The sequence below is a fragment of the Zonotrichia leucophrys genome, chromosome 13 (assembly GCF_028769735.1).
Source record: "Zonotrichia leucophrys gambelii isolate GWCS_2022_RI chromosome 13, RI_Zleu_2.0, whole genome shotgun sequence".
NCBI lineage: Eukaryota > Metazoa > Chordata > Aves > Passeriformes > Passerellidae > Zonotrichia > Zonotrichia leucophrys.
The window spans coordinates 7293676-7318761 of NC_088183.1; the positions used below are offsets into that span (position 1 = coordinate 7293676).

General features: G+C 41.3%; 1 protein-coding gene across 2 annotated transcripts in view; it reads right to left on the bottom strand.

The window, feature by feature from the left end:
- Window positions 1-24395, bottom strand: part of CNOT6 (CCR4-NOT transcription complex subunit 6) — a 32681-nt gene extending 8286 nt beyond the window's left edge. Inside the window, exons 1-8 of one of the 2 annotated variants that reach the window (XM_064724938.1) lie at window positions 24224-24395; window positions 9803-9916; window positions 7106-7292; window positions 3656-3741; window positions 2603-2692; window positions 2431-2499; window positions 868-1025; window positions 207-361 (exon numbers count right to left, since the gene is read on the bottom strand). In XM_064724938.1, coding sequence (XP_064581008.1) covers window positions 207-361; window positions 868-1025; window positions 2431-2499; window positions 2603-2692; window positions 3656-3741; window positions 7106-7292; window positions 9803-9914 — 857 coding nt within the window. In that variant the 5' untranslated portion in view covers window positions 9915-9916; window positions 24224-24395. Of the gene's footprint in view, window positions 1-206; window positions 362-867; window positions 1026-2430; window positions 2500-2587; window positions 2693-3655; window positions 3742-7105; window positions 7293-9802; window positions 9917-24223 lie in introns of both variants that reach the window. The other variant, XM_064724937.1, reaches the window with a different exon arrangement.
- Window positions 24396-25086: the final 691 nt, after the last annotated feature.

The window sequence follows — 25086 nt, forward strand, 5'->3', positions numbered from 1 at the left end:
AAGGTTAAATTTTTATTGCTAGTCCCACACAGAATGATCTCTGTCATATAAACCAGTCTTTCCAGGGGTAGGAATGGTTTTTATCAAAACCCTGCCTGGCTACAAAACAACAGTTAAAGCCCAACTGTGACTTGTAAGAACCACCTGAGAAATTATGTAGAAGATAGCAAGAGACAACAGAAGGCTTAGCAAACCACATCACTTACTTTTCTGTTTTGAAAAATATTGCACAACCATCAACATGTTTTCTTTCCTGTTCTGACATTGTCCTAGCTCTAGATTTTGGACTGAAGAATCCATTATAGCCACGTTCTTTCAATTCTACCAGGAAAAAACTGTAGTACTGCTCCGTTTCAACCTCCTGTAAAGTTAAGGAAGCACAGCATGAATGTACTACTAGCAAAATATAGAAGACAGATATTATTTAGACTCTTCAGAAGTGTAAATCACTTTCAAATTAGATTTAAGGGGAAAAAAATCTAAAAATTAAGTACATCAGAGAATGCAAATTCAAGAGCAATATCCTTATTTTAAGAAAATATAAATGAATTTCTGTAATCCCTGGAGTTATGATTATCTCAAGCCTCTTACTTGAAAATGTGTCAATTACAGCCCCACATACACACACAGGCACAAAGCCACCCCCACCAACACTGCTTTGATCAGGGGCTGCTGGTTCCCATTCCAACTGCGGGGGCTGAGCCTTCTTTTGATGTCAAGCAACAAATAATGTTCTAAACACCACTTCTTTTTCTTTTGTTTGCAGAAGGTTTTGAAAGCAGACCGTTTACTAAAAATACACTTAATGTGAAGAAACCAGCACACGGGAATAGAAAAGGAAAAGAAAGAATGGTGTATTTTTTTTACCTGCAGACTTATGATGTCAGCATTGCAGCTCAGTATTTCCTGCATAATGGCTTTTTTTCTGTATTCCCAGTTCAAGGCCCAGGATGGACAATAGCCATACAGCTGCCGGGTGGCATATTTGTCACAGAGGACGTTGTAACACATGACAGAGAACAAGGCTGCAGAACAATAATTTTACTTACACACTGATAGATTTTAAAAAAAAATTACAATTGTGTTCTTGACTTTTGTCTTCTGCAAATTTATCAATTCACGCTTCATTTGTTTCAACCAAAACACAGCATGTGTATCAGTGCTAAAAAAATTGTTAGTTCTTCTAGGGAGACAAATTACATGTTTGGACTTATGGCAGCTGTCTTCTAGCATTTAATTAGGAAACAAACACCCCCCCTTTATATGGTTAACACAGTGAAGAGCAGAAAAATGTGTTTTATGCTAAGTGGTGCTGTACTGTGAAAAACTCAAAACAAAGTAAGAGTATTTGAACACTTGTATCTGCCAGCCACACAAAGGTCTGCAAGTCTACACTTAGAGTCTTTAAAATCTACCTTAATTATTGCCACCACAAACTGTAACAGATCCATAGGCAGGGTGAGGATCCTTTCACACAAAGAAAAAGTGTAGGCAAATTTACCCCTTAAATATTTTCACCTCAAAAAGCCATTCAGGCATAGGACAAGAAATATCTCCTCTCTATTAATTTGAAACAGGAGCAATAATGAGACAGGTTGGGGCAATTTGACAGGTAATCCAGCAGCATGGATTTGGGGGTTGTTTTGCTGGGTTTTATAGGTTGGTTTGTTTTTAAAAAGCACTTAAAGAATTTGTAGTACAACAAAGACTCGGAAGCTCCTCTCAAATGTAGAAAAAAGAAACAAGATCACTGAAGATATACTGAACTGAAGAAAAGAATCTTGGTCTGATTGGGGTCAAAGTCTAGCATTTTGAAAACCAATAAATAGGTGACAACAAAACAGACACTGCATTAACATCATGATCTTTGAAGCAATCACCTTAATAATGGGAGAATTATCAGTCCTGAAAGAGAAGACACTGCAATAATTGAGAAATACACTAAGATTTCTGGTGTGCAGCTAAATAGAAAAAACTGTGTTTTAAACAATTTATGCAGGCAAAAAAAAAAAAAAAGGCAAAGAATTAAACATGACCTGAATCCCAACAGCAAGAAAAATGCTGAATCAAGGATGATACCCTGGTTACTTAATTGTACATTTTTTGGAAATCATGCTCAAATGCTTCAATTTTTTTATTCTTCAACGAATGTTAAATTGAGCCTGTTATAATTCCACACCATTTAACTAATTGTGGCCAACAGTTTCAATTCCTGTGAGGGGGACGTTAATTAAAAATAAATTACTTTAGAGTGAAAGATGGGTAAATCTGGAACAGGCGTTCCAACTGGGATAGAATGACTTCAGCTGGCTGGTCAGCACTGCCGAGATGACTGGTTAATTTAAGCATTAACTTCTTTTCCAGTAAAGATCAACAGCTTTTATTAAAAGGAAAATAGAAGAAATGAGAAATCTTGAAGTGTAACAGTACCTGTTGGTCTTGTACGGTCTGGTTCTTGCAACATAATCCAGGATCTTGGAGGTGGCTGTTCTGTCGAAACTATGGGAACATTTTAAAATAGAGATACAAGTGATAATCACATTTATTTAACACAGCAGAAAGAAATGTTTGAAGAATGATCACTTACTTCTTTTTGCAGTACCTGCCAAATTATCAAGCAAATAGTTCAGTAGCCGTCGTGTCCCATCTGGTTCCTGATACAGGTTCAGAATATCCTGTGTAAGTGGGTTTCCTACAAACCAATTCACAGGAATATTGAATAAAATACACAGAACTATTGCAGACTTGCATATCAGTGTTGAAAGCTGACATCTTGGAGACAAGATCTACTATGAACTACTTCAGGATTACAGATCTCAGGTCTTCAGTCCCATAAAACTCTGCATGTGTGGACAGCCCTAGTGAAGTTTAACAATATTCCCTGCTGATTCTGCTGTGGGACTGAGCATCCCAAAGGTGGTGCTTGGACTAAGAGCAGGGAAGAACTTGTGGTACAACAGGCAGAGCTGATGAGCCCAAACACAGGAGCCACCTCTGCTCAGTGTGAGACATCCCCCAGCAGCTGATCTGACAGTCAGACCTCAGCAGAGACTCTGCCATCTGCCAAACATAAGCAGATTGCAGAAGCTGTCATGGACAACACACACTGCAAGTGCCCAGTTTTAAGGGGGAGATAAACAGACTTTTGAAACTTAAGAGTGTATAGAGGCATTATATCTCTCAGGGCTTCTGATTTAGGGACTCAAAATTCCCCAAGGTCAGCAATTTTACAGCTAGGCTCCATAAAGTTCAGAGGCGGGGGGGGAAAGGAAAAGCCTTAAATTGCTGTTTGCACAAACAGCACAGAACGCTGCAGCTGTACAAAGGATGTTCCCTTTCTGGCTGGAGATGTACCCCAGTTAACCACAGACTATTTCTTAGTTAAAGCAGAATTGCATTCAACCCCCATGTAAGCAACAGAAAGCTTCTGCACAGTTTGCAAAAAGAAAAGGAAACCTCTTTCTATGGGCACTGCTCTGTCAAACCTGTTATTTTTCTAAATAATCCCTAAGCAACAGTATTTATAAATGTGGAGTGAGCAGCTACATCTGGATTGCTAATCAGTAACATTTTCTGAACTAGCAGACTACAGCCATTACAGCTCAGCAGCAGTATCACTAAAGAAGCACAGACACCAAGAAAAAAACAGCAGTACCTTTCAGACCCAAAGTCTGTAACTGGAACAGTTTTCCCAGCTCAAAAGGTAAAACTCGTAACAGGTTGTTATTTAAATGTAGTTCCCTGTAGACAGAGCAAGAATCATATGGGTCTGAAAACAGAGCAATGTTTATCTGCAGCAGTACAAAAATTGAACTAGAAGAGAATCAATATAGTAGCAAAGCACAATATTGAAAAATTCAGAGACTAAACAGCAATTGTTAGGGAAATCCTGCTGTACTCAGACACATACACCAGACAAAACACATTATGTTGAAGTACACAGGAAAGGATCTGTTTGGAGAGTTTATCTTAAAAAGTCAGACATTTTGTGAACATTAGCAATAATTAAACACTTTAGAATCTACAAGTGATGATGCAGTAACAGCTCAGACAAATCAGACCATGAAACAGGTCAGCTGTGATTAAGAAATAAAGGGAAATTACATCCCTGAAATCAAATTAAAAATCCAAGATCACGGCAGTATGATTACAGTGATGGCATTACCATAGTTATTTATTACATAGTCATTTTATTACCATAGTCATTTGCAGCGGTAATTTTCTGTTGGTTTGGGTTCATAATTTCAGTGGTAAGACAAAATATGTGCTTTGAAACTCACAAAAGCAATATACAGACAGGAGCAGAATTCATATTCTGAATTCTGATATGCCAACAAACTGGGCAGAAAAAATAAACTTTTCACTTTCCTAAATGGATCCCCACTAATCAGAGATTGATTCTATGAAATAGAACTTGAAATAAACTTGCTGCTCAAAAGTGTTCAGAACTTGGTATCTAGAGACTTGATAAATATTTCTGGGCAACAAAAAGAAAAAGGAAACCTGGAAGCAGGAGTTAATTTAACTCTTGTTGATTTCTCCAGAACAGCATTGGAGGGGTTCAGTGTCTTCCTTGTCCTAAGCAGCCCAGAACCGACCCCAGGATTTGACTGCAGTGTCAGCACAGGGGACAGTCACTGCCCTGGTCTTGCTGCCACACTATTGCTGGTCCAGGCCAGGTGCCATCAGCTTTCTCAGCCCCCTGGGCACACCTGGCTCATGCTCAGCTGCTGCTGACACCCCCACCAGGGAGCCTCCCAGACCCTGCTCCCCCAGCCTGGAGCACTGCTGGGCTGTGACCCAAGTGCAGGAGCCAGCACCTCCCCTGAGGGAACTCACAGCACTGAGCCCACGGTCCCAGCCTGTCCAGATCCCTCTGTGAGCCTTCCTGCCCTCCAGCACATCAACCTTTCCACCCATCTCTGTGTCACCTGCAAATGTACTGGGGGTGCACTCAAGCTCTTTCAAGCATATCAAGAGGATCTGTTTTACAGCTGAGCTTTCCAAGATAACATGTTACACTGTTTATTTTTCTCTCCTTTTTCTGCAAAGATCAGAAATCCTACTGCTCTGACATCTCTTTTTTCAACTACTTGCAGTAAAAAGGGAGATGAAAGGAGTCTTGGGAGAGCTCTACAGTACAGACCAAACCCAGAGCTCCAGGTGTGGGAGCTGGGGGGGGAGCTGTTATCAGCTCTCAGTGTTGAGAGCACAAATGATTTCTGTGGCTTGGGATATCAGCAATGCCCATGGTTGAATTACCATTAGTTTGAACAACTTCCCAGACTCCAGGGGAAGAGTCTGCAGCCACACCAGCTTGGAACACAAAATCCTGGCCCAGCTGGGACCTGCAATGTGCTCTCACATATAGGATGTGCTTTTGGCTTTTCTTCACTTACACTACAGTAAAAAAAAAACCACGGAGCAGCTGCAATTACTGAGGAGCACAATGGGTTCATGCACAACTAGAGATTTGGGCTCAAGTGCTGTGTTGTGGTCATAAATAGAAAGCTTATGTGATCCTAGACCTTAGCTACACATTTCACATTTACAAGATTTACCCTCATCTGCTCAGAAGAAACTTAGGACTCTCAAGAGCTGCAGCTTCATAGAATTGGCCAGAATAAATCAGAAGTGGTGTTGGGAAGAATGCATAATGACTTGACATTACTGATGACTCTGCACTGCTAAGCTATCTCCATGTCACAAGTGTTACATTTACAAAAATGTTTTAAAAAGACTGAAAGGAGGCTAATTAAGTACAAAGATGAATTTGAGACTATTCCAGTAAATCTAGGGCTGCTACTTCACAATATCCAAGGAGTTGAATAAACAAGGGAAGAAACCTGTAACTAATAACTGCTTTTAATTGAAATAGTAATGCAAAGAACTGGAGCTTAGAACAGACTCCTCTCCAGTTGAAAGCAACTATACAACATGCTACAAAACAGAGCTGCCAATTATACTTCAAAAAGCAAGGTCCCTTTGCTCAGCCTCCAAGGTTGAGGCTTGAACTGCTCTGGAATTTGAGCTTTTAGCACCAATTTAATCAGCTAGTTTAATCCTCTCCAACAGAGCAGACTTTTCTAAAGGGGAGGAAAATGCAATGACAGATATTTCTATGTGCAAACTTGTTTTGCTTCCAATTTCATGAAAGCTGTGCTGGCAGTCCATTGCTCTAATAACATTCTTGTTACTTTCAGACTCTGCATTTTCTGGATTTGAGAAAGCTGTTCAGAAGTATCTTCAAAATTAAAAGCAATGAAGGCAATTACTGGCAACTGTCTAATAAACCCAAGATAAGGCTCTTCCTTTGGGTCAAGGGCAAAAGACTGTTGCCTGTAAATATTTACTCTTACATAAATAATTTATATATTTATGTAACAGTGTTTTTACAAAGTAAAATGCTGCAGCCTTAAGTGCAATCTAAATAGGCACCATTATTCACATTTCACTTCCAGGCTAACTTTGTACATCTTGGCACTGCAAAACTGAAGGGAAAAAAAACTTGAAAAGCTGTGATTACAACATTTTTTTTCTCCTCCCCAGTTTGCACAGGAATGCAGTTACATCACAGCAAAGGTGGGGAGGAGATGATACTGACATACTAGATGATCCTAGATGTTGCAATTGTTATACAATAAACAGAACAAGAACTATTGTTAAATATAATTACTGAATGTGAATAAAGAGGACAACATTGTAGTCAACACAATTATAAATGTTTAATCTGATCTTTTTACTACCTTACTATGAGTTAAAAGCAATTTTTTTTTGGTGCTTCACTTACTCTTTGAGACAAACACCACATAAAATATTTGTAAAAAAATCTGGAAAGAGATGCCTGAGAGGAAACCTGATAAGGAAAAATATAAAATGGGTGACTGCCATCAAACCAAGCACTTCTGAGGCTCATTCTGTGCTGTCATACATCAGAACAGGAGATCACACAAAAGCCAGTACTGCTGTAGCTGCACAGCCCACAGCAAGTATTCAGGGAGGCAGATAAGAAGGGAGAAAAGGGGATTTTACTTATGCTGAAATTTGAACTATTGCTACAAAGATAATAAAAGAAGAATTTTAACTCCTGATAGGATTTACATACCTGAGTGACACCATGTTTCCGAGCTCTGCTGGTAAACTGCGGATTTTATTAGAGGACAAGTCCAGATATACCAGATTGTGAAGCTTGGCAATGTCTGAAGGAATACGGGATAAGGAATTGTCACTGAGATGCAAAGCTGTCAAATGGGTCAGTGTCCACAAAGATGAACTTAAGCTTCTCACTTTCCCTGTGGAAGAAAGGTACAAGAGAAAACAGAACATTTAAAATCCATAGATTTGGCAATAATAGCACATTTCTCAAGTGTGTATGGGGCAGGGGAATTTGAGGGGGAGTTTTGCTTGTGGGTATTATTATTATTATTATTATTATTACTATTATTACTATTATTATTATTTTATTCAATGTAAATTCCATAAACACTAATTCTATAGATGAAACATTTGTCATTGTGTGAGAAAATGCAAGATATTTCCAAGGATGCTTGAGGTTGTTTTTCCTCATCCATATTTAAGGCTTAAACATCTGTCTTTATCTAGTTCCATACAAGACAAAACATAATAACTAGCTGACCATGATTTATCATTAACAGAAGTGTAAGAAACAGATTTTTTTCAATTATAGTTTGTGTCTGAGATGAAAGACAGTGCTTTGGTTCATCCCTTATTTCTGCACATCTTTCAAACCAAAAAATCTTTACTCTATGGCATTAATCCAGCCAAGAACAGATAGAAACACTATATTTAGGGTGACTAAGATGCTTAGTTGAGAGCATGGATTTCCATCTGGCATTCAACGAAAAGCTGTATCAACTATTGCCAGATATTTTAAAAAAGGTATGATTTTTTGTATAAACTGAAGTGTGGAAACATGGATTTGTGTGACAGAATCAAGATTTTTACACTGCTGCCTGCAAAGAATGTGAGATATCATCAGAAGGTCTCAAAATATTTCTTGTCTCCAAGAGTTTTTTCCTCCAAGGGGAAATCCTTTTTCATTTACATAAATCATTTCACTGTACCAAAAGCATTAGGAGTACCATTACCAGTTTTTCCAAGGCAAAACGTTAGCTGGAAGAACTTTAAAATGCCCACTGTGACTCATCAAGGTTAACAACAATCTAGTTAATATTATACCAACACACACACTTGTTAATTCCCTTCCTTAAATTATTTTCTCCAAAATAATTCATATTCAAGAATAATAATTCATAATTCAAGAATTCATATTTAGTGCCCAGGGAAGGTTACTCTGAGACATGTGCATCTGGGACTCAGTCCCTGGCAACAAAATGTTTAATAGTGGCATAATTTCCAGTGAGCTGTAACAAAACAAAGCATAAAAAAGCCTGTCATGAAAAAACACGATTTAAATGACATCAGTTAAAACATTTGTGGCTAGCTGTATTATGTGACCAAGTATTTTGCAAGGAAAGGACAGTGTGAACACGAATGAAACAAAAAACACTGCCCATTTTATTTTGCAAGGCAAATGCATACAGTTCTTAAGGGATTGATGCTCCTCTAATGCTCAATAAGAAATCTTTTGAAAGGCTTTAAACACAAATGGATAGCTCTTTGCATTTTAAAAGTGAATTAGCACCTCTCCCCCACCCCCAATGCAAACAGGTGACTGTGATCATAGAAAGCCTTGCAGCTGAAAGGATTTCCAATCAACATCCCTGATCCAGGCTCTCCACTGCAGCACCTCCCTCGGCGGGAATCAGTCTACAGTGAGATTACCAGGCATGAAAGGAAAGAGCCATCACTTAATGCACTTCCTATGCAGAGCAGCAGATGTCCAAGAGGATTCCAAGCCTAATGCTGATGTATAATGCTGATTCCTGAAGCAGCATTTAACTGGGTTTCTGCATCTGTAACCTTCAGTAAAGAATGCTATTCACATGGGGAGGCACGTGGTACTGGAAGCAAGGCACAGATTCAGTGAATTGGATGGAAAGATTCTTCACAATCTGAAGAACTGTTTGTTTACTCCTTCTTCTATAAATTTCTCTTCTTCTCAAATTTCTCTACAGCCATTTTAAATCCCACATGGCAATTTTTGCCCTTGCTTAAAGAACCTTTGTATCTACACAAAATTACAGCCTAAGTTTAAAATGTCACAAAATTTTTTAATTCTTAAAATATTTGCTTGAATTTCCTGTTAAACACTTTTTGTAGCAAACTCAGGATTTACTCTACAAATCAAGAGACTGGTTGACCAGTTGAAATACATGCTTATGAATTCTGACCTTTTCAGAAAAGATTCAAGAGTCCAACAATAATATCTCAAAGCTTGCACAGATTGTGGAGGCTTTGGTGTTTGTTTTTACTCTTAAGAGCAAAGCAAAATTTACAACTGCTTTTAAACAGAAAACTTTTGCTTCATGGACTAATACCTTGTTGTTACATTACCTACAGTAAGAACATACCACTACAGATCAACCCCAACTTCACCTTGTTCTCTTTGAGAAGTTAAATCTTCAATTCATGCTCTCACTTTCACATCCATATCGTCACCTTGAAAACTTTCCTACACATGGGGATTTCCCACTTGCCCCACCTTTACCCCTCCCACAGCTCCCTGTGTTATCCCAGCCCAAGCTCTTCCCCCCACACACCCTCAGCTTTCCCTGTGCTCTGCTGGCTCATTTCAAGGTAGGTAACTCCACCCCAGATTTTCCAAGCCCACACTACTTGCAGTGAGTTCTTAACTCAGGACCATGCCTCAGTTCCTTACCACTTATTTCCAACTCTGCCCAGTGTGATTTCTTTCCATTGGCTGCTTCCTCTGAGGACATAATTGTGTACATCCTCCGTGGATCAGGTGGATCGTACTTTTCCTTGGGCATTCCTGTTGAAACCAAAAGGCAAGGGATTAACTGAGATATTACATACTGAGAATTCTTCAGAAGGTAATTCCCATTTCAGTTAAATTTCATACTCGGCTTTTGTACCAAATACTTCTCCAAACTACAGATAATGTGCCAATTTACAAATGTTGCTGAAGAGAAAACACTGCTATAAAATAGAAAAACAGATTCCTAAGACTCCTGGAATGGCAGACAACAGCTTAGCCCCCTTCAAAAATTCACCAGAATCTGCAAAGCAGTTTAGAAATTGTCCCACCACCTTCCATGGCTATGTTGTGTTCCTCAAAACCAACACATCCCACTGCAGGCTCCTGTTTCTTCAACAAGGGATGACCATGACCACAGGGATCTCATACCCTTAGAGAAAATATTTGCTAATAACTCTGATTACCCATCAGTTCCAGGTTTACTGCAATTCTCAGCTTTTCACACAAATCAGCATCAAGAAAAGAATTAAGGTTTCAAAAAGATCCTCAATTCTTTAAATCTGCAAAGTGATAGGTTTTAATCTAACCTTCACCCTACTCTCTGCAACCCAAGGTATTATTGAAAATATTGCACCCAAGGTAAATATTTCTATCACTTTCTTCCACCAGGTATTTTATACCAAAATTTAACTTCATTCGTCTCATTCTTTTTCACATCATTCCTGGTAACTTTATAAGAATAATTTTTCTAGGTTCTTTTTACCATACTCAATCATGCACCATGACAGAGAAGCAAACATTCCTCTCCAACAAACAACAAGCTATAAATCTATTTATATGAAATAGAGAAATTAAACAATGCTGGCTCAAATAACACTTAAAAACATATTACAAGCAACATTATGCAATTATTCATCAAAATACATTTCAGCAATATGGTAATACTACCCAAATGCACTCAATAAGCAAGCAGCAATACTGGTCAAATTTCTAAGGACATCTTCCTACCAAGTCTTTTAAGGCTTTCTCATTTTTTCATTTCCTGTGACAAACTGAAAAATGTTGTCATTATATTTAAAAAAAAAAATCAAAGAATAACTCCTAGTAAATAAGACTATCAACCAGACTTATCATCTGTTTACTGATTTTACTCAAAAATGTTTACTCTGCATGTTAAACAAAACAAAAGAAATCCACCAAAACTTTCTGACAATTATGCATCTTAATTAAAATAAAGCTTTTAGGTATCACATGCTTACTTTAATATAACAGCTCTTTTACTAAGTCACACTCCTCCTTCCCTTTCCCACTCCCACTACTGGTCAAAACCAGATTTCTGCAGTGAAAAGAAATTCCCCTTTAAGAAGTGAATTGTGGGTAAAAGGATCAGATTATAAATAGCAGCTGGGTGAGGCTCCTTCCAGAGTGAAGGCATTTGAGTACCCAGGGTGTGGGAATCGCCAAGTGTAACACTTTTTTTCATCAAACTTCACTAATTAAATGAGAGGAGAGTGGATTACAATCTCCAGAAATGTAAAAGCCTAACTTCTTCCCGCAGTAAATATGCAAAAATATATATCAGAGTAATGTACAGAGCATCTCTTCTGAAATTTCTACACATAATTATATATAATTCACAAAGACCAAGTAGGAATGCTCCAGCTTGTCAGGAAACATTTACCTTAGTCAGACATTTACTGCTTTCTCTTCCTGCTGCTCCCTGAATTAATAAATATGTTCCAATTTTTCGAGAAGCAGGTATAGCAAAGACAGAAATCTCATTCAGTACAGGAACACGAACGCTCCCCAGAGCACACTCAATCACATGCACTAATTAACAGCTTTGCTGGTACCAGCACTGTATCACTGCTCACTGCTAGGAGAGGATGACATACTTTTCCAGTGGGTTTTGTTAATGTACACTAAAACAATTAGAGATTTAAGAATTTGGGGGTTTAACACTGGATCCTGATGATCCTGTACTCCCAGTCACTCCATCTCAATGAAGTCACCCTCCCTCTCTATAATAAAGCTCCTGCTCTGGATGGTTTTCCCTCCTCACTGCTGCATTTCTCAGAGGATGAGTCCCTGCTGTTTAGGGTTACCAGGTGCCAAAAAAGCAGCAAATGCCTGAGAGCCTCCTGGCTGAAGGAGCTACTGCTGCCCAAGAGCATCACTGGCACAGGCACATCCAGGACACTGTCACACCAGGCATTAGCACATCTTCATCTATCACCCACAACTCAAAATGTCTCAGGAACTGACAGGAAGGCTAATTTTGGATAGCATCTCACAGTACAGCAGAAAATACAAGCACAACACCTTCAATTGCATTTCAAAACTTCACAGCATTGAGCAGTTCAAGAAAATCAGTCTCTTACTGTCTCCTTTCTCCACCTCCCCAAATCCAAATTTAGCACCTGCTAAGCTGCTACAGTAAAACATAAAAGCTGAGGTAAAGTAAACATCAGATTAAGTAATAGAGTTTTGTCAGACTAAAGTAATTTTTAGTAAGACCCATAAAATAGTGTTGAACATCCTTAGAAACATTGATAACTGCAGCTCTTAACAATCATCATGGTAATTTTCAAAAGAGCTTATACCACCTGTAATTTTCACTTACACCAATACAGATGGTGAAACACCATTAATGTTAGGTTCTTACTGCATACAGTAAATCAGTTTGTAAAGGAGAAAATCTTTATAACAAAGATATGACATGGATTCCTGGAAAATGCTCCAGACTACATAAATTTAATGAAAAGGACATTAAGTATGTTTGAATGCAAATGAAATAGTTTACTACCTTGTACCAGGTGACTAAAATTGTTATTTTAATAGCTGTAGAAACAGAAAAGCTTGAGAGCTGTACTGAGTGTGGCTGCCCACCCCCACCGTGGGTCACTCAGTCCCCACACAGAATGAACACCCCTTTCCCCACAGAAACTGAGCCAAGCAAGGCCCATGAGCTCAGCAGGGCCCAGGTGGGACACAGGAATTCCAGCTCAAGCCTCCAGTGCAGACACTGCCCTGAGCCCTTGTTTGTACAGAGGTGCTGAGAGACTGGCACTGGGACAGGGTGAGGGACAACAGGGACCAACAGCCCCTTCAGGGAAGGGTGACAGGGACAAGGAAGAGAAGGAAAAACCTGAGCTTTGTTATGTCAAGGGCTGACAAAGCTGGCTCCTGCAGCAGGTGGGGGATGGAGCTCTGGCTTCCCTCAGAACAGAGCACTGCAGACAAAGCCCAGTGTTCCCAGGTGCTGCCTGTCCCTCCAGGTGACAGCCATGGCTGCAGGCAGGCCATGCACGGCCAGCCTGGGCACTGGGGCTGTGCTGGACAAGGACAGTGTCACCACCAGCCACAGCACCAGGCCCATGGAGGGCACCACGTCAGCAGGAGCTGATGGTCTAGAAAGGATTTCCAGGAGGCCAAGGTGGTTTAGATACTCTGCTACTCACAGAAGAATGAAGGGAATTCAGCTCATTGCCTGACAAGACATTTGGAATGCTAAGTGTCCTTGGCTATGGACATGTGCAAAGTGGAAGCTAGACTATGCTCCAGGTGACTGGGGAAACTACCAATAAATAATGTCTTCAAAATGGAGAAATGAGCCTGCTATGAGTGACAGGGCAGTAAAGGTGACAGCTTTTTTTCCTGTTCTACCCTTCTGTGGAAGGGTAGAAACTGGAAGATGATGAGAAGATTTAAACAAAATAAGTAGGTGAGCAGGCACTTTGAGATTAAGGTTTTGGGGGTTTTTTAAGCACCCCAATACTGCAGCAATTCTTCATTTCCTGAAATGCTTTCTACAATACCATGATAAATTACCTTGATTTCAAAACTAAACAAATTGGACAACTCCTGCAGGCCAAGTACAATCTTTTATACCATTACTATGGATGTAGAAGTCAAGTTTGCCCCTAAAACATCATCTTTAAATTAGGGAAACTTGAATTCTAAAATTGTGTAGAAAATTATGAACAAGTAAGAGCAACACAGTGTTCAGATGTCATTTCAGCTGATCCAATCAACTATTCCGAAATAACTATTTCCATAGTTACTATGAACTATCTATAAAACCCATTTACAAATCTGGGAGTACCTTTAGAAATATTTCAATTCAATCCCAATGTTGAAGCATTACAACTGCTTCTGAAAGCTCCTAACACATATCAGTGACTTCTTTTGAATTCCCCTCCTTCCCCTTGCTTTTACTTGTCACTGACACACTAAAGCAGATCTGGAGATAGCCAGGAGGGGAAAGTAAACAAAGCAGCACCACACCTGATCAAGTGCAGAATTACTCAAACTTTTGCTACTTTAATTAAAAACAGTACATAAATGATGCAAATCTAGACCTAATAAAGTAAGGAGTAACAAGACAATTGGACAATATTTTCCATTTGTTGATGCAGTGCAGTATTACTTGCCAAATAAATTACTTCTCAACTGCTGAAAAGTAGCAGGATAGAAAGCAATCTATTAAGTTGCTCAAAGATTTCATAAGAAAACAATAGCACATATGAGAGACTTTTTTTTCCCCTTTCTCTCTCCAAACTCTAACTGGAAGCTCACCCCAGACCATTCTTTTGTAACCTTGTGCCTATAACCCTGAAGCTCTTTTCCATGCAATCCCAAGTTTCACTTAAAATGGGTTTCAATGACCTTCCCCACAAATATAAATGTTTCTTAAATTGACTGGTCTGTTTTGAATTCAAAGTTAATTTAGGATCTTCCCCACCCTCTACCACTTGCACTGTGGTTTTACAATGCATGAAGCAGAACTAAGCTGGTCCTGCTGCAGTTCCTCCTCCCCAGGACCCTGTATTTCCACTTCACTCTTGCATCAGCATTGACTTTTGTCTGATAACAAAGGAGCTGGTGAAGAGAATTAAACTGGCTAAGGGGGGAAAGAGGAAAAAATATATATTTGAGGGAGATTGCACTCCTGTGTTATTATTCCTGTATATGCATGTGTGGATCTGCAGCTGTTGAAATCAGGACAGCACCATAATGGCACTTCTGGCCACACTGACACAAAATCTCTTCTTCCATAGCAGGAAGCAAACCCTTGCTTCCAGCTACCCTCACCCAGTTAAACAGTAACACTGAACAAAGTCTGAAATCCTAACTGAAGGCAAAGTACATTGCATTTTAGATAACTTAAGGCTGTAGCAGGTCTAGCAATGTATAGGCTGATCAGATGTGTTAATCTGTATGGAAAGGGTTAATTTCTACTGTTGAGCTTTATTAGAATTAACAGGAATTTCTGCTTTCAACTCCAAACAGTGACCTTCTTCAAAGGGAATACAAGTACCTCTAAAAGATAACTACTCTACTTTGGAAAAAAATCTTTAAGATAATTTCATAGTGCTATATTTCAGTTTTACTATAAAACTGCAGATTTGCCCTTTCCTACTCAAAGACCCACCACCCCTTGTTTAAAAAGTGCTTTTCCAACATGAATCAAGCTTGCTGCTTTCCCTGTCCTCTCTGGTGGTGCTTTACTCAGCAAGTCATGAATTTCTATGGGAACTTAATTACATTTCAGCTTGAAGTACGGGCAAATAAGCAACAACACTGTCCCTGGCCAGGATGACAAGGTGCAACATCTGGCACGTCCTCACAGAAAAGCCACAGCAGCTTGAACAGGGTTTAGGATAAAGGTCAGTCCCTGCAGAATTTACACACTTGACTTGATGAGTTGAGTCAATGACTGAATTTATCCTCAGCCTGTTCCATGCCTGGGCAACAAACTCGAGAGTGATGTCAATACTGAAAACTGATGGAAAAATATTCATGGGCAAGATACCATGATGGGGAAAGGAATCAAATACCCAATGCAACCCAGCTAAACCTCAAGTGCCCTGTGAAGTACATTTAATGTAACTCAGTTAAATCCTTATTTAAAATAATTTGACACCACCCCACCCATCTAAGACATAACAAGAGAACTGGATGGTTTTTTTTTATCCTGATACTGTTCCTACAAAGACTTCTAAACTTCATGTTATCTTATTTCTACAAATGTCTTATTCAAAACATACTAAATTGAAATTTTGTTTTTTTAAAAATAAATCTTAATATGTGCCTCTGGTTTTGAATTTCCCAACTACTAGCAGGTACACACCATATTATGGAAGAATACTCACATTCTGCCAAGAAACATGACTTGCTACATAATGTGTACTATGTTGCAATATATTATACAATATATATTTATGTTACACATAGTTACTACATGTATTTTATACAGAATGTATTTTTCTACAATGTATTGTAACATGCAATATATCTGAAAAATATATTTTGCTACAATACACAAGCAGATAAACCAAAGTTCAGGAAAACAGGTGTGAGCCATCACTCAAGAGAAAAAAAAAATCCAAAATAATTATATCTACCTCTGAATTGAGAAATCCACACTATAGTACATCAGAACTAAAGTCATAAATATTCTGAGGCTGAATAAACAGAAATTTAAGGACTGGCATATCTACTGAAATAAAACCTTACATTTAACTTTGTAGACAAGAACCAGATCCCTCTATTGAAATATATACAAAGAAAACACCAGTGTTGCAAGAAACCACATATTTATTTTTTCCCTACTAGTATGCTACTTCAAGGCAAATACCAACTCTGTTGTGTAAACACCTATTATTTGTGGACTAGTACAAACACTCTTGGCATTTTATTTGAAAAAAAGCTGTTCAAGTAATATTTTTTTTTTTACAGTAAGCATTTGGTATTGAAAAAATGAGGCTAGGAAAAATCTGATTGGGAAATCAGCTGAAGGTCAACACCTGGATTTTTCAGAACACATGCTCTAAGTTAAAAATTTCCTTTTGCCTAGCGTGGGGAGGGGATGGCACGCACCAGCTGTGGGCACAGGCAGAACTGCAGCAGCACCAGGACAACTCCTGAAACACTCCCCCCTCGCAAGAGACTCAACTGTAACATGTGGGAAGGTGTCAACATCCCTTGAACCCAATTTATAGCTCAATGTTGGAATAATCTAAATTAAAATTATTTTAAAAAAAGCTGTTGAGTCAAGATGAAGTCAATTGATTCATTCCAAGTGCTTTTTCACTCCCTAGGATCACATTTTAGTGGCTGTTAGCATAGTAAGATTTAATGGCTTCATCAGGGATGTAATGCTTCTCCATCCTATTTTGAGGACTTCTAAAACTGTAATTTTAAACAACTGCCAATACAAACCCACGAGTTACCCTTCCTCTTTTTCAGACTTGAGATAATGCTGTGGGCTGTGAACATGCATGTGAACATGTGTAATAATAAATACAAGATACTGATTAACTCAATATCCATGAATTCATGTAAGTGTATCTGGAATATTATTAATCAGATGAGTTATTTGAATTTGCATATATAAGTTCTACTAGAGAAAACTCAGAAGCTGACAAATGCTTTAATATTCTTTTAAAAATCTATAAAGCTGTTAAAGTTCAGCAAACCCCTTAATCTAGCCAAAGCTGACTAAAATGAAACATAACCCTCCTGAAACCCAAGCAAAGCATCCTGGTTCAGATAAACTGGGCCATAAATGTCAAAGGATTTACTTGCTGTCTTCAAATCAGGAAGACTCCATTAGCCTGACTAGAACAGGCTTTAAATTTTGGTAAGTACAAAACTCAGTCATTTCATATTTTTAAGAAGAGCGTATTAAATTTTGACCTGCAGGTATTTCAAATTTAATTAAGGTTTCTTTGTCCTTCATAACAACTTGTTTATGGAGATGCAAACTGGCTGGCTCCAGCTGGCAGTGGCAGGCCTAGGGAGGATGTCATTTTCCCAACTTCTACTTTTTCTACCCAAGCCCTGCCTATTACAATTTCCCACAGATAAGCAATGTGCAGCTCCATGTTTTAATGGTGTACATGTAATCCTCTAAAGCTTGCACAAGTGTGAAAAACTTGTTTACCATCATTTCACTAATGCAAAGAAGCAATTGCCACTTCCATGTTCAGCTGCTACTAAAACTAGTTTAGGTTCAGAAGAGAAATCTAAAATGGTCAGAGTAAAAAAGGCACAACTGAGGACAGAGGTCCCTGATGCCTCCATCTTCTAGACAGATCTCCAAGACAGACCTGTTGTATCAGAGCCATGATAAAAACCCCTCAAATTCCCACCCCTTCCCCTGCACAACATATAATCATTAGAAACATGATATCCAAATGTTCTCAGTGTTGCAAACATGGTCCAGATGATTAGAATAGCTCTTAATGATCAGAAATTGTATCTAATTATGACTCTAGTAAAAGGCTGCTGTATACAAAACAAACACTAACACAAAACCAAATTGCAAAGCAAAGCCTGACCTTAACTGGTACCCCTGGAACCACATTGGCTGGTTAATGAGTACCACACAGCATTCAGCTTTTTGCACATTCTGTTAGTGTATTCTGAAAAGCCAATATATTAAAGAGATGTCAGCTTCACTAATTACTTTAAGAATTTAAATAAATTGCATACAGAACTGTGTACTGTACAAGTCAGATGGAACCTAAAAGACCAGCTTTAAAAAGGAAAAGCTGTGTTGTAAAACATTTAGCTTCAGGTTTTATAAAGACCAAGGCTTAAAAGCCTTCACCTACAAATGTCTCTAGAAAGCTGAGAATAGCCTTACACTCCAAAACAATAATATAATAAAACTCCCACTCCACTGGTTGTATCCAATCATATTTGACAATTTAGTTATGATTCTTCACAATACACAGAGCACTGATTTTGTTTAGGGGACCTAGTGCAAAATTTCTCATCTTGGTCCAACTCAGTAAGCTACTCTAAATACTGGCACATGCACCAACATGTTCCTTACCACATTTTCCTTTATGTGTCTGCAGAATGCTTACCACATTTCTGTTGTTCCATGGGGGAAAACCAGAAGTCACCACACAAAACACTATTTCTTAGTCTCACAACAGAACTAAGGAGTAAGAGAGAACTCAGCTACTTTAAATGAAGTTTGGACATGAGCTCATTTTCAGCATTCCTGCTGTAGAACTGAACTAGAGCTTGACAAGAGATGTCAGTGTCTATATCCAAAAATCTCTGCCTTCCTAGAACACAATTTCAAGATACCTAAATGCTTGTTAGTATTAGTGTTGCTAAACTAACTGAAGGTCAGGATGTTACAGAAGTCATTGCACAGTTGATGCTCAACACATCTAGCCACATCCTGACAGCAAGCAAATAATTCACAGATTGGTTTTACTTCAAATTTAACCAACAAGCCCAGAAATGTTTTTCCACAACCACGTTCTTGTGCAAAAAGCCAACTCAAGACTTCTTTCCTGTCCCCATGTTCCACTGCACCACCTCTCTCAGTTGTGTTGATGCAGCTGTTTGTGAGACAATACTGAAAACCAACAGTGAGACTCAGCTAAGAAAGTGGGGCTTTGAGGCTGTGGGGGCTGGGGCTTTTTAAATAATGAAGTATCACTGCTCAGCCACATCCTTGGCTGGTTTTGAGCATTACTCTGGCAATGCTTGTACTGATATGGATGATGAGCAACCAAAGCAGCAGCTTTCCAAATTCTGCCCCTAGAGAGACGTCCTGACCTACTAAATCAGAAGAAACCATGAGGTGATCTAGTCCCCTGTACAGAAAGCACCTCTGCCATGACTGGCCACTGCAAATCTCCAGAGGTGGATCTTTCATGCTCCTCATCAAAACAGGATTCCTTACTAGTTTTAATTATTCTTCACCCTTATTAGTTGTTCCTAAAAGCTCCCATTCCTGAAAGTACTCTGCAGATGAATTGTGATTCATGCTGCACTGAAATTCCCCTTGATCCACAAGACCTTTGCTTTGTCAAACAAAGCTCCTCTGCTGGGTGAGCAACTGTTAAAACTTCTTTAAAACAATATTTAAAAGCATTAATGGTCAGAGTGTGGCATAAAATCCCCCAGTACTTTTTACACTCAGCCATTATGAAGCCATTTCCTTGCTCTGACAGGTGATACACATCAGATGGCGCACGGCCAGCCCCGGTGGTGTTTTAGTTTAGTTTCAAACCCTCTGTCTTTGGAGGTGTTGGCTAAACGTGGCCTTTGTTGCAAAAATCACAAGGAAGATCTGTCTCAGGAGCAAGTTTCTTCCTGATCCCTGACTTTGCAAACTGATTTATGCAGAGAGATACTTTTGTGGAGAGGCATTTAAGTTAGATCAATGTGCAGGATCCACATCTCACCCATCAATACACTCCAAAATAGCTCAAGCAATAAAGCTGCATATAATTTGTAACATGCAGGATATGACATTACTGTATATTCCTGGTCTCCTAACCATGGCAAGATGCTGCACCTTCATGACAGGATCCATCACTCAAATTGCTTCAGCATGTTCTGGAAAACCCCAGTCTTCCAATTGCAACTGCTGCCTTGCTGGAGAAAGGGGGAAGCTCAAAGGATGCTTTGGAGATACTGGTATTATAAAATGGAACAAAAACTTTAGGAAGGTCTTCAGGTAGGGAGCCCCTTCACTTGCAGAATAAAGGCTGCATACCAGGAACATGAACTAAGGTGCACAAGAGAGCCATCCAAATATCCAGGCTGTGATCACAATGTCGAGCTGGCAGCCTCCACAGAACAACTAACAGCATTCCCAGTCTACAAAAATCTGAAGTCAAATCAATCTCTTCCTGCAGCTCTCCACTGTAGCATAAATTGGAATCCTAACAGCAAGTATTTTAGTTCTAAAATAAACAACTGTATATATTTACTGCTCCTAGTCCCTCCTTGATTTATACACTAGAAAAAAGGCCTCCAAGGCATTAACAAAAGGATTCATGTTGGAGTCTGACAAAAGGAAAAACTGAGTTGTTGCCAATCTTTTTTTTTTAAACAAGCACCATCTTGGAAGTGCAATTAGCAGCTAAAAGTACATGTTAAGCATTTAAACAGCTTTTTCTTTGGGACCTGCCTAAGCATTTGTAAACTCTCAAAGATGTCAGCTGCAGAAACTGCTCCATGTAGAAACTGAGAGTGCAGGTCCCCAAGTTGATGCCAAGGCTCCCTTGTTGAGTGGACTTGTACAGCCCAATTTCAATGTAAGAACATAAATTATGTCACTTAACACAATGCTAATAATCTTGCAGGCTATTGTACAATAATCACACTTCCAAGTGTGAAGCACCAAGACTTTAGAAGGAACAAAACAGATGAAACCCTGCAGTGACTCAGCTTGAGCAATTTATGCATAAAGCTTTCAAAATTACACCATGGAGAAGGCTAAATTTAGACTGGAATCAGTAATGGCAGTGTTTTGACATGGGAAGTAGTGTAAAACCTCAATATATGGATTGAAAACCCCAGATACTTTGTATGCAACTGGGCATGGCTCAACCTCTGCCTCATGCAACTAGAACTAAAATCTGGTGGTTGGGTCTGTGGAGAATATTCTTGTGGCGTTTTAAGGCCACTGGCAGCTTTTTAAAGCCCAATGTGCACAACTGTAATTGTTCAATACTACACATACTTCCTGAAAATAGAAATAAGTGTCAATTCTTGTACATCCCTTCAATTCTGAAGACTGAAGGCATTCTCATACCTAAAGATTTCTGTGTAGCAACTTTGCCTAATGTGGCCCTGTTTGAGACTGGGGTGTAATGCTCAGACTGCACATACAAAAGTGTACAGCCAAAAGGACGTGACAAAAACAGATAATAATTTAAAATTCACCAGTCTGTTAGCAAACAGAACCAGGGCCTCTGCAACAGGGCCTGCACAAGTGGATGAAGAATTCTGGTTCACCACATGGACTCCTGGCACAGTGGTGAGCCAAACAGCATGGCACAGTGTGCTATGAGCACTAATATTTAAGTTTTTTGGCAACAGATTAACAGAACCATTTTTTTATACAGCCACACTTTCAAATATAGACTCTTTTGTTCATATGTTGGGAAAAAATTTTCAGTTTGCTCAGTCTTGGAACCATTTTGAAGACAGTGGTTTCCACCACAAACATTGCACTTGGTTATAAGAATGTCTTCCTAATATCTAGTACAGCCTTATCTTGAAAAGGTACCATGCTCATTCAATTTGTGACCCTTCAGAACATGTTTTCAAGTCTTCGTGTATAAAATGTCAAATGTATTTACCTGCCCCTCCAGTATTACAGTTTCATCTATCTTTATATTTCAATTCTTCCTCTAAAACTCAAGCACAGTAAACAGCCTGAACATGAGACTGTATTCAGAGTTCAACTTCAGAATGCAAACAGAAAAGATGCTTGGTAGGATCCTTTTTAAACATGGGCTGATCCAAACGATTCAGGTGAAAAGTGAACAAAGAGTTAATCCAAATGCGAAGGGCTCCATTTCAGTAATAGCATGAATAAACCCCCACAGAAGGCTTCATTGCTAGCAGCAAACTCCACAGAGTCCAGATGAACCAGCAGGAAGAACAGAGGGCGGATAATCCTGTAAAATTACCCCAGTGGAAATGTTGATAAATTCCCAATTACGAGACCTGCTCCAGAATGAAAAGAAATGCGAGATACAATACAATTACCAGTCAACACTTGCACATCTTTGTATTTAAGCCAGACAAATACCACAGGTATTTCTTAATCCCTTGGATTTTGAATTAGTTACCCACTGTGCTGAAATCTAGATTATGAAAATAAGCCCCAGAAATCAAATGAAAAAACAGGCAATCTGCAACTCTAGTTACAAAGCAAATACCATCCATGAATTCCTATTTACAGTGATGCAATTTTCTGTGCATTTGTGGAAATACAGATGGCTGTACTAAAAAACAAACAAACAAACAAAACAAAAAAACACAGAACAAAAAAGCCAACAAAACCTTTAGCTTACTGAATTTGTTTTGAATGTAGTTCTCACATTACACAAAGCAAAGCAGTAAAGAATCAGGTTAGAGAAGACCTCTAAGATCATCAAGTCCAACCTAGGACTACAACCTATAGGTTTCGTATGAATTTTTAATGTTTGTGGAAAAAATGCTGATAAAATACGTGTTCACCATAGATACCAAGACACAGACAGGTGCATTAGATATCTCCTTTTCTAAAGCCTTGTCTGATCCCAGGCTTAACGCTCTCCATAAAATTCTGGAGGAGGAAAGGCTGTCCTGTGAGCCCCAGCACGGACCGGGGGGTGCGGGATCTGCCCACCGCCCGCTCCCCCGCACGATGCGGTTCGGCGGGCAGCCCAGGCGCTCATTCCTCGTGCCGCAGCCGAAGCAGGGACCCCGCTCGGGCCCCGCCCGGTTACGGACCGACAGTGGGGCCGCCGCGATCGCAATCCCAGCCCCGCCGCCCCCCGCCCCAATTCCCTCTGTTTATCCCTGCATGCGCCTGTCCCGCGGCCGCGCGCGCCCGCCCCCCGCGCCTCCCCATTGGCCGCCGCCGCTGTCACTCACAGCCCGTGCGGCTCCGCATTGGCCGCCGCCGCTGCCACTCAGGGCTCCCGCCCGCCCCGCCGCTCCCTCCGCCGGAACGAGCGAGCGGCGCTCCGGCCCCGGCGCCAGCGCGGCCGCGGCTCCCGCTGCCGGCGGGGCGGGGAGGGAAGGACGGAGGGCGGGCGGCTGCCGCGGCTCCTTCCGGAGCAGGCGAAGCGCTCCGCTGACAGGCAGCGCTGCCGCCCCTCGGTGCGCGCCCAGCCAGGCGGATCGGCCTCCGGGGAGGCAGCGGCGCGGGGCGCCGTGCGTGGAGGGTGGACGGGCAGTTCCCCCGATTGATGTCATTTCCCTCGGCCTTTTGTTAAAAATTATTTTAAACTCAATTGCACGGTGAGGGAAAAAAAAAAAAAGCCAACAAAAACAACAAAACCTACCAGCACCAATAATAATAACAACAACAACAAAAACAAAAAAACAACTTCAGGCTTCCAGATGCCATTATACTAATTTCTCTTAATTGCCTCTCGATGCAAACACAGCCGGGCTCCTGCGCGGCGCCGCCCGGCCCGGCTCCCTCCCAGCCTCCTTCCCTGCCTCCCGCTCGCCGGTGGGCGCTCGCGGGGCTCGGCCCGGCCGTGCGGAGCCCCCTCCCCGCCGCCCCCGCTTCCAAAGCCGCCGTTCCCCGCCGCCTCCCCGGCCGCGGAGCCTCCTCCGGGCGTCCTCGCAGCAGCGGCTGCCCAGGCCCAGCACACCCCCCCACCCCGGACCTCCCCCACGTCCAGAGGGGCCTCGGGCCCCCCTGACACCCCCAAACGTCGCGGCGCGGGGGCTTCTCCCCGCCGAGCCCGGGGGTCCCCCCTGGCCGTGCTAGCGCCGGTCCCCCCTCAGCGCGCTCCTCCCGCAGTGCTGCCCCCCCACCCCCCCGGGCAGAGCCCCCCGCTCCGGGCCGGGCGCCAGGGCCGCCCCTACCTGTGGCTGCAGCATCCCCGTCCCCCCGCCGCCCTCGCTCCGCCGCCTGCCTGGCTCTTTGTTTCCTGCCGCGGGCCGGACGGGAGAGCAGCTCCCCCCCGCCTCCTCCTCACACTCATTGAAAGCAAACAAGCATCATGGCGGCGCTGGCGGCGGCGGCGGCTGCGGGCGGGCCGGCCCCCCTCCTCCGCCTCCTCCTCCTCCTTCTTCCTCTCCTCCTCCTCCTCCTGCTCTCCGCTCCGCTCCGCTCTCCGCCCCACCTGCCCAGGCCGCCCGCACTGCGCGCACGCTCCGCGGCCGCGGAGGGAGGCCGGGGAGGGGCGGCAGGGCCAGGGGGGATGCGGAGGGAGGAGTTGGGAGCGGGTTTGGGGGTACGGCTCAGGAAAAGTGGGTGAAAGTAACGGGGGGGCTGCGGAGGGAGGCTGGAGCCGTGCAAGTGGGGCATGGCAGGAATGGGGCTCCTAGTAGGAGGCCACAGAAGGCGAATGGGAATAGTCACTTGTTTGGAAACGAACTTTTAAATTCTCCTGAAAAAGGCCAAGTGGGGAACTCAGCCTTGAAGTGAATGAGCTCAGAGACGATGTGGGTGATAGGCCAAACGCTTTTTAGGAAAGACAACATGTCTTCTATGTTTGTGTTTTTAATGGGAGACCAGTGCCTTGGATCTTTCCCTGCGACACACTCGGGAACAATGTTTACTGTGAAATGTCCCCCAGAATCGCCCGCAGCACCTTCTTGAAACTCACATTGTGGCTCACGTAATTTTCTCCATGAACTGATTATTGGATGCAAACCAAGATATTTAGAAAAATAAAGTACGTTCTCATTAAGCGTTATTATTATTGTCCCTGCACAACAACACT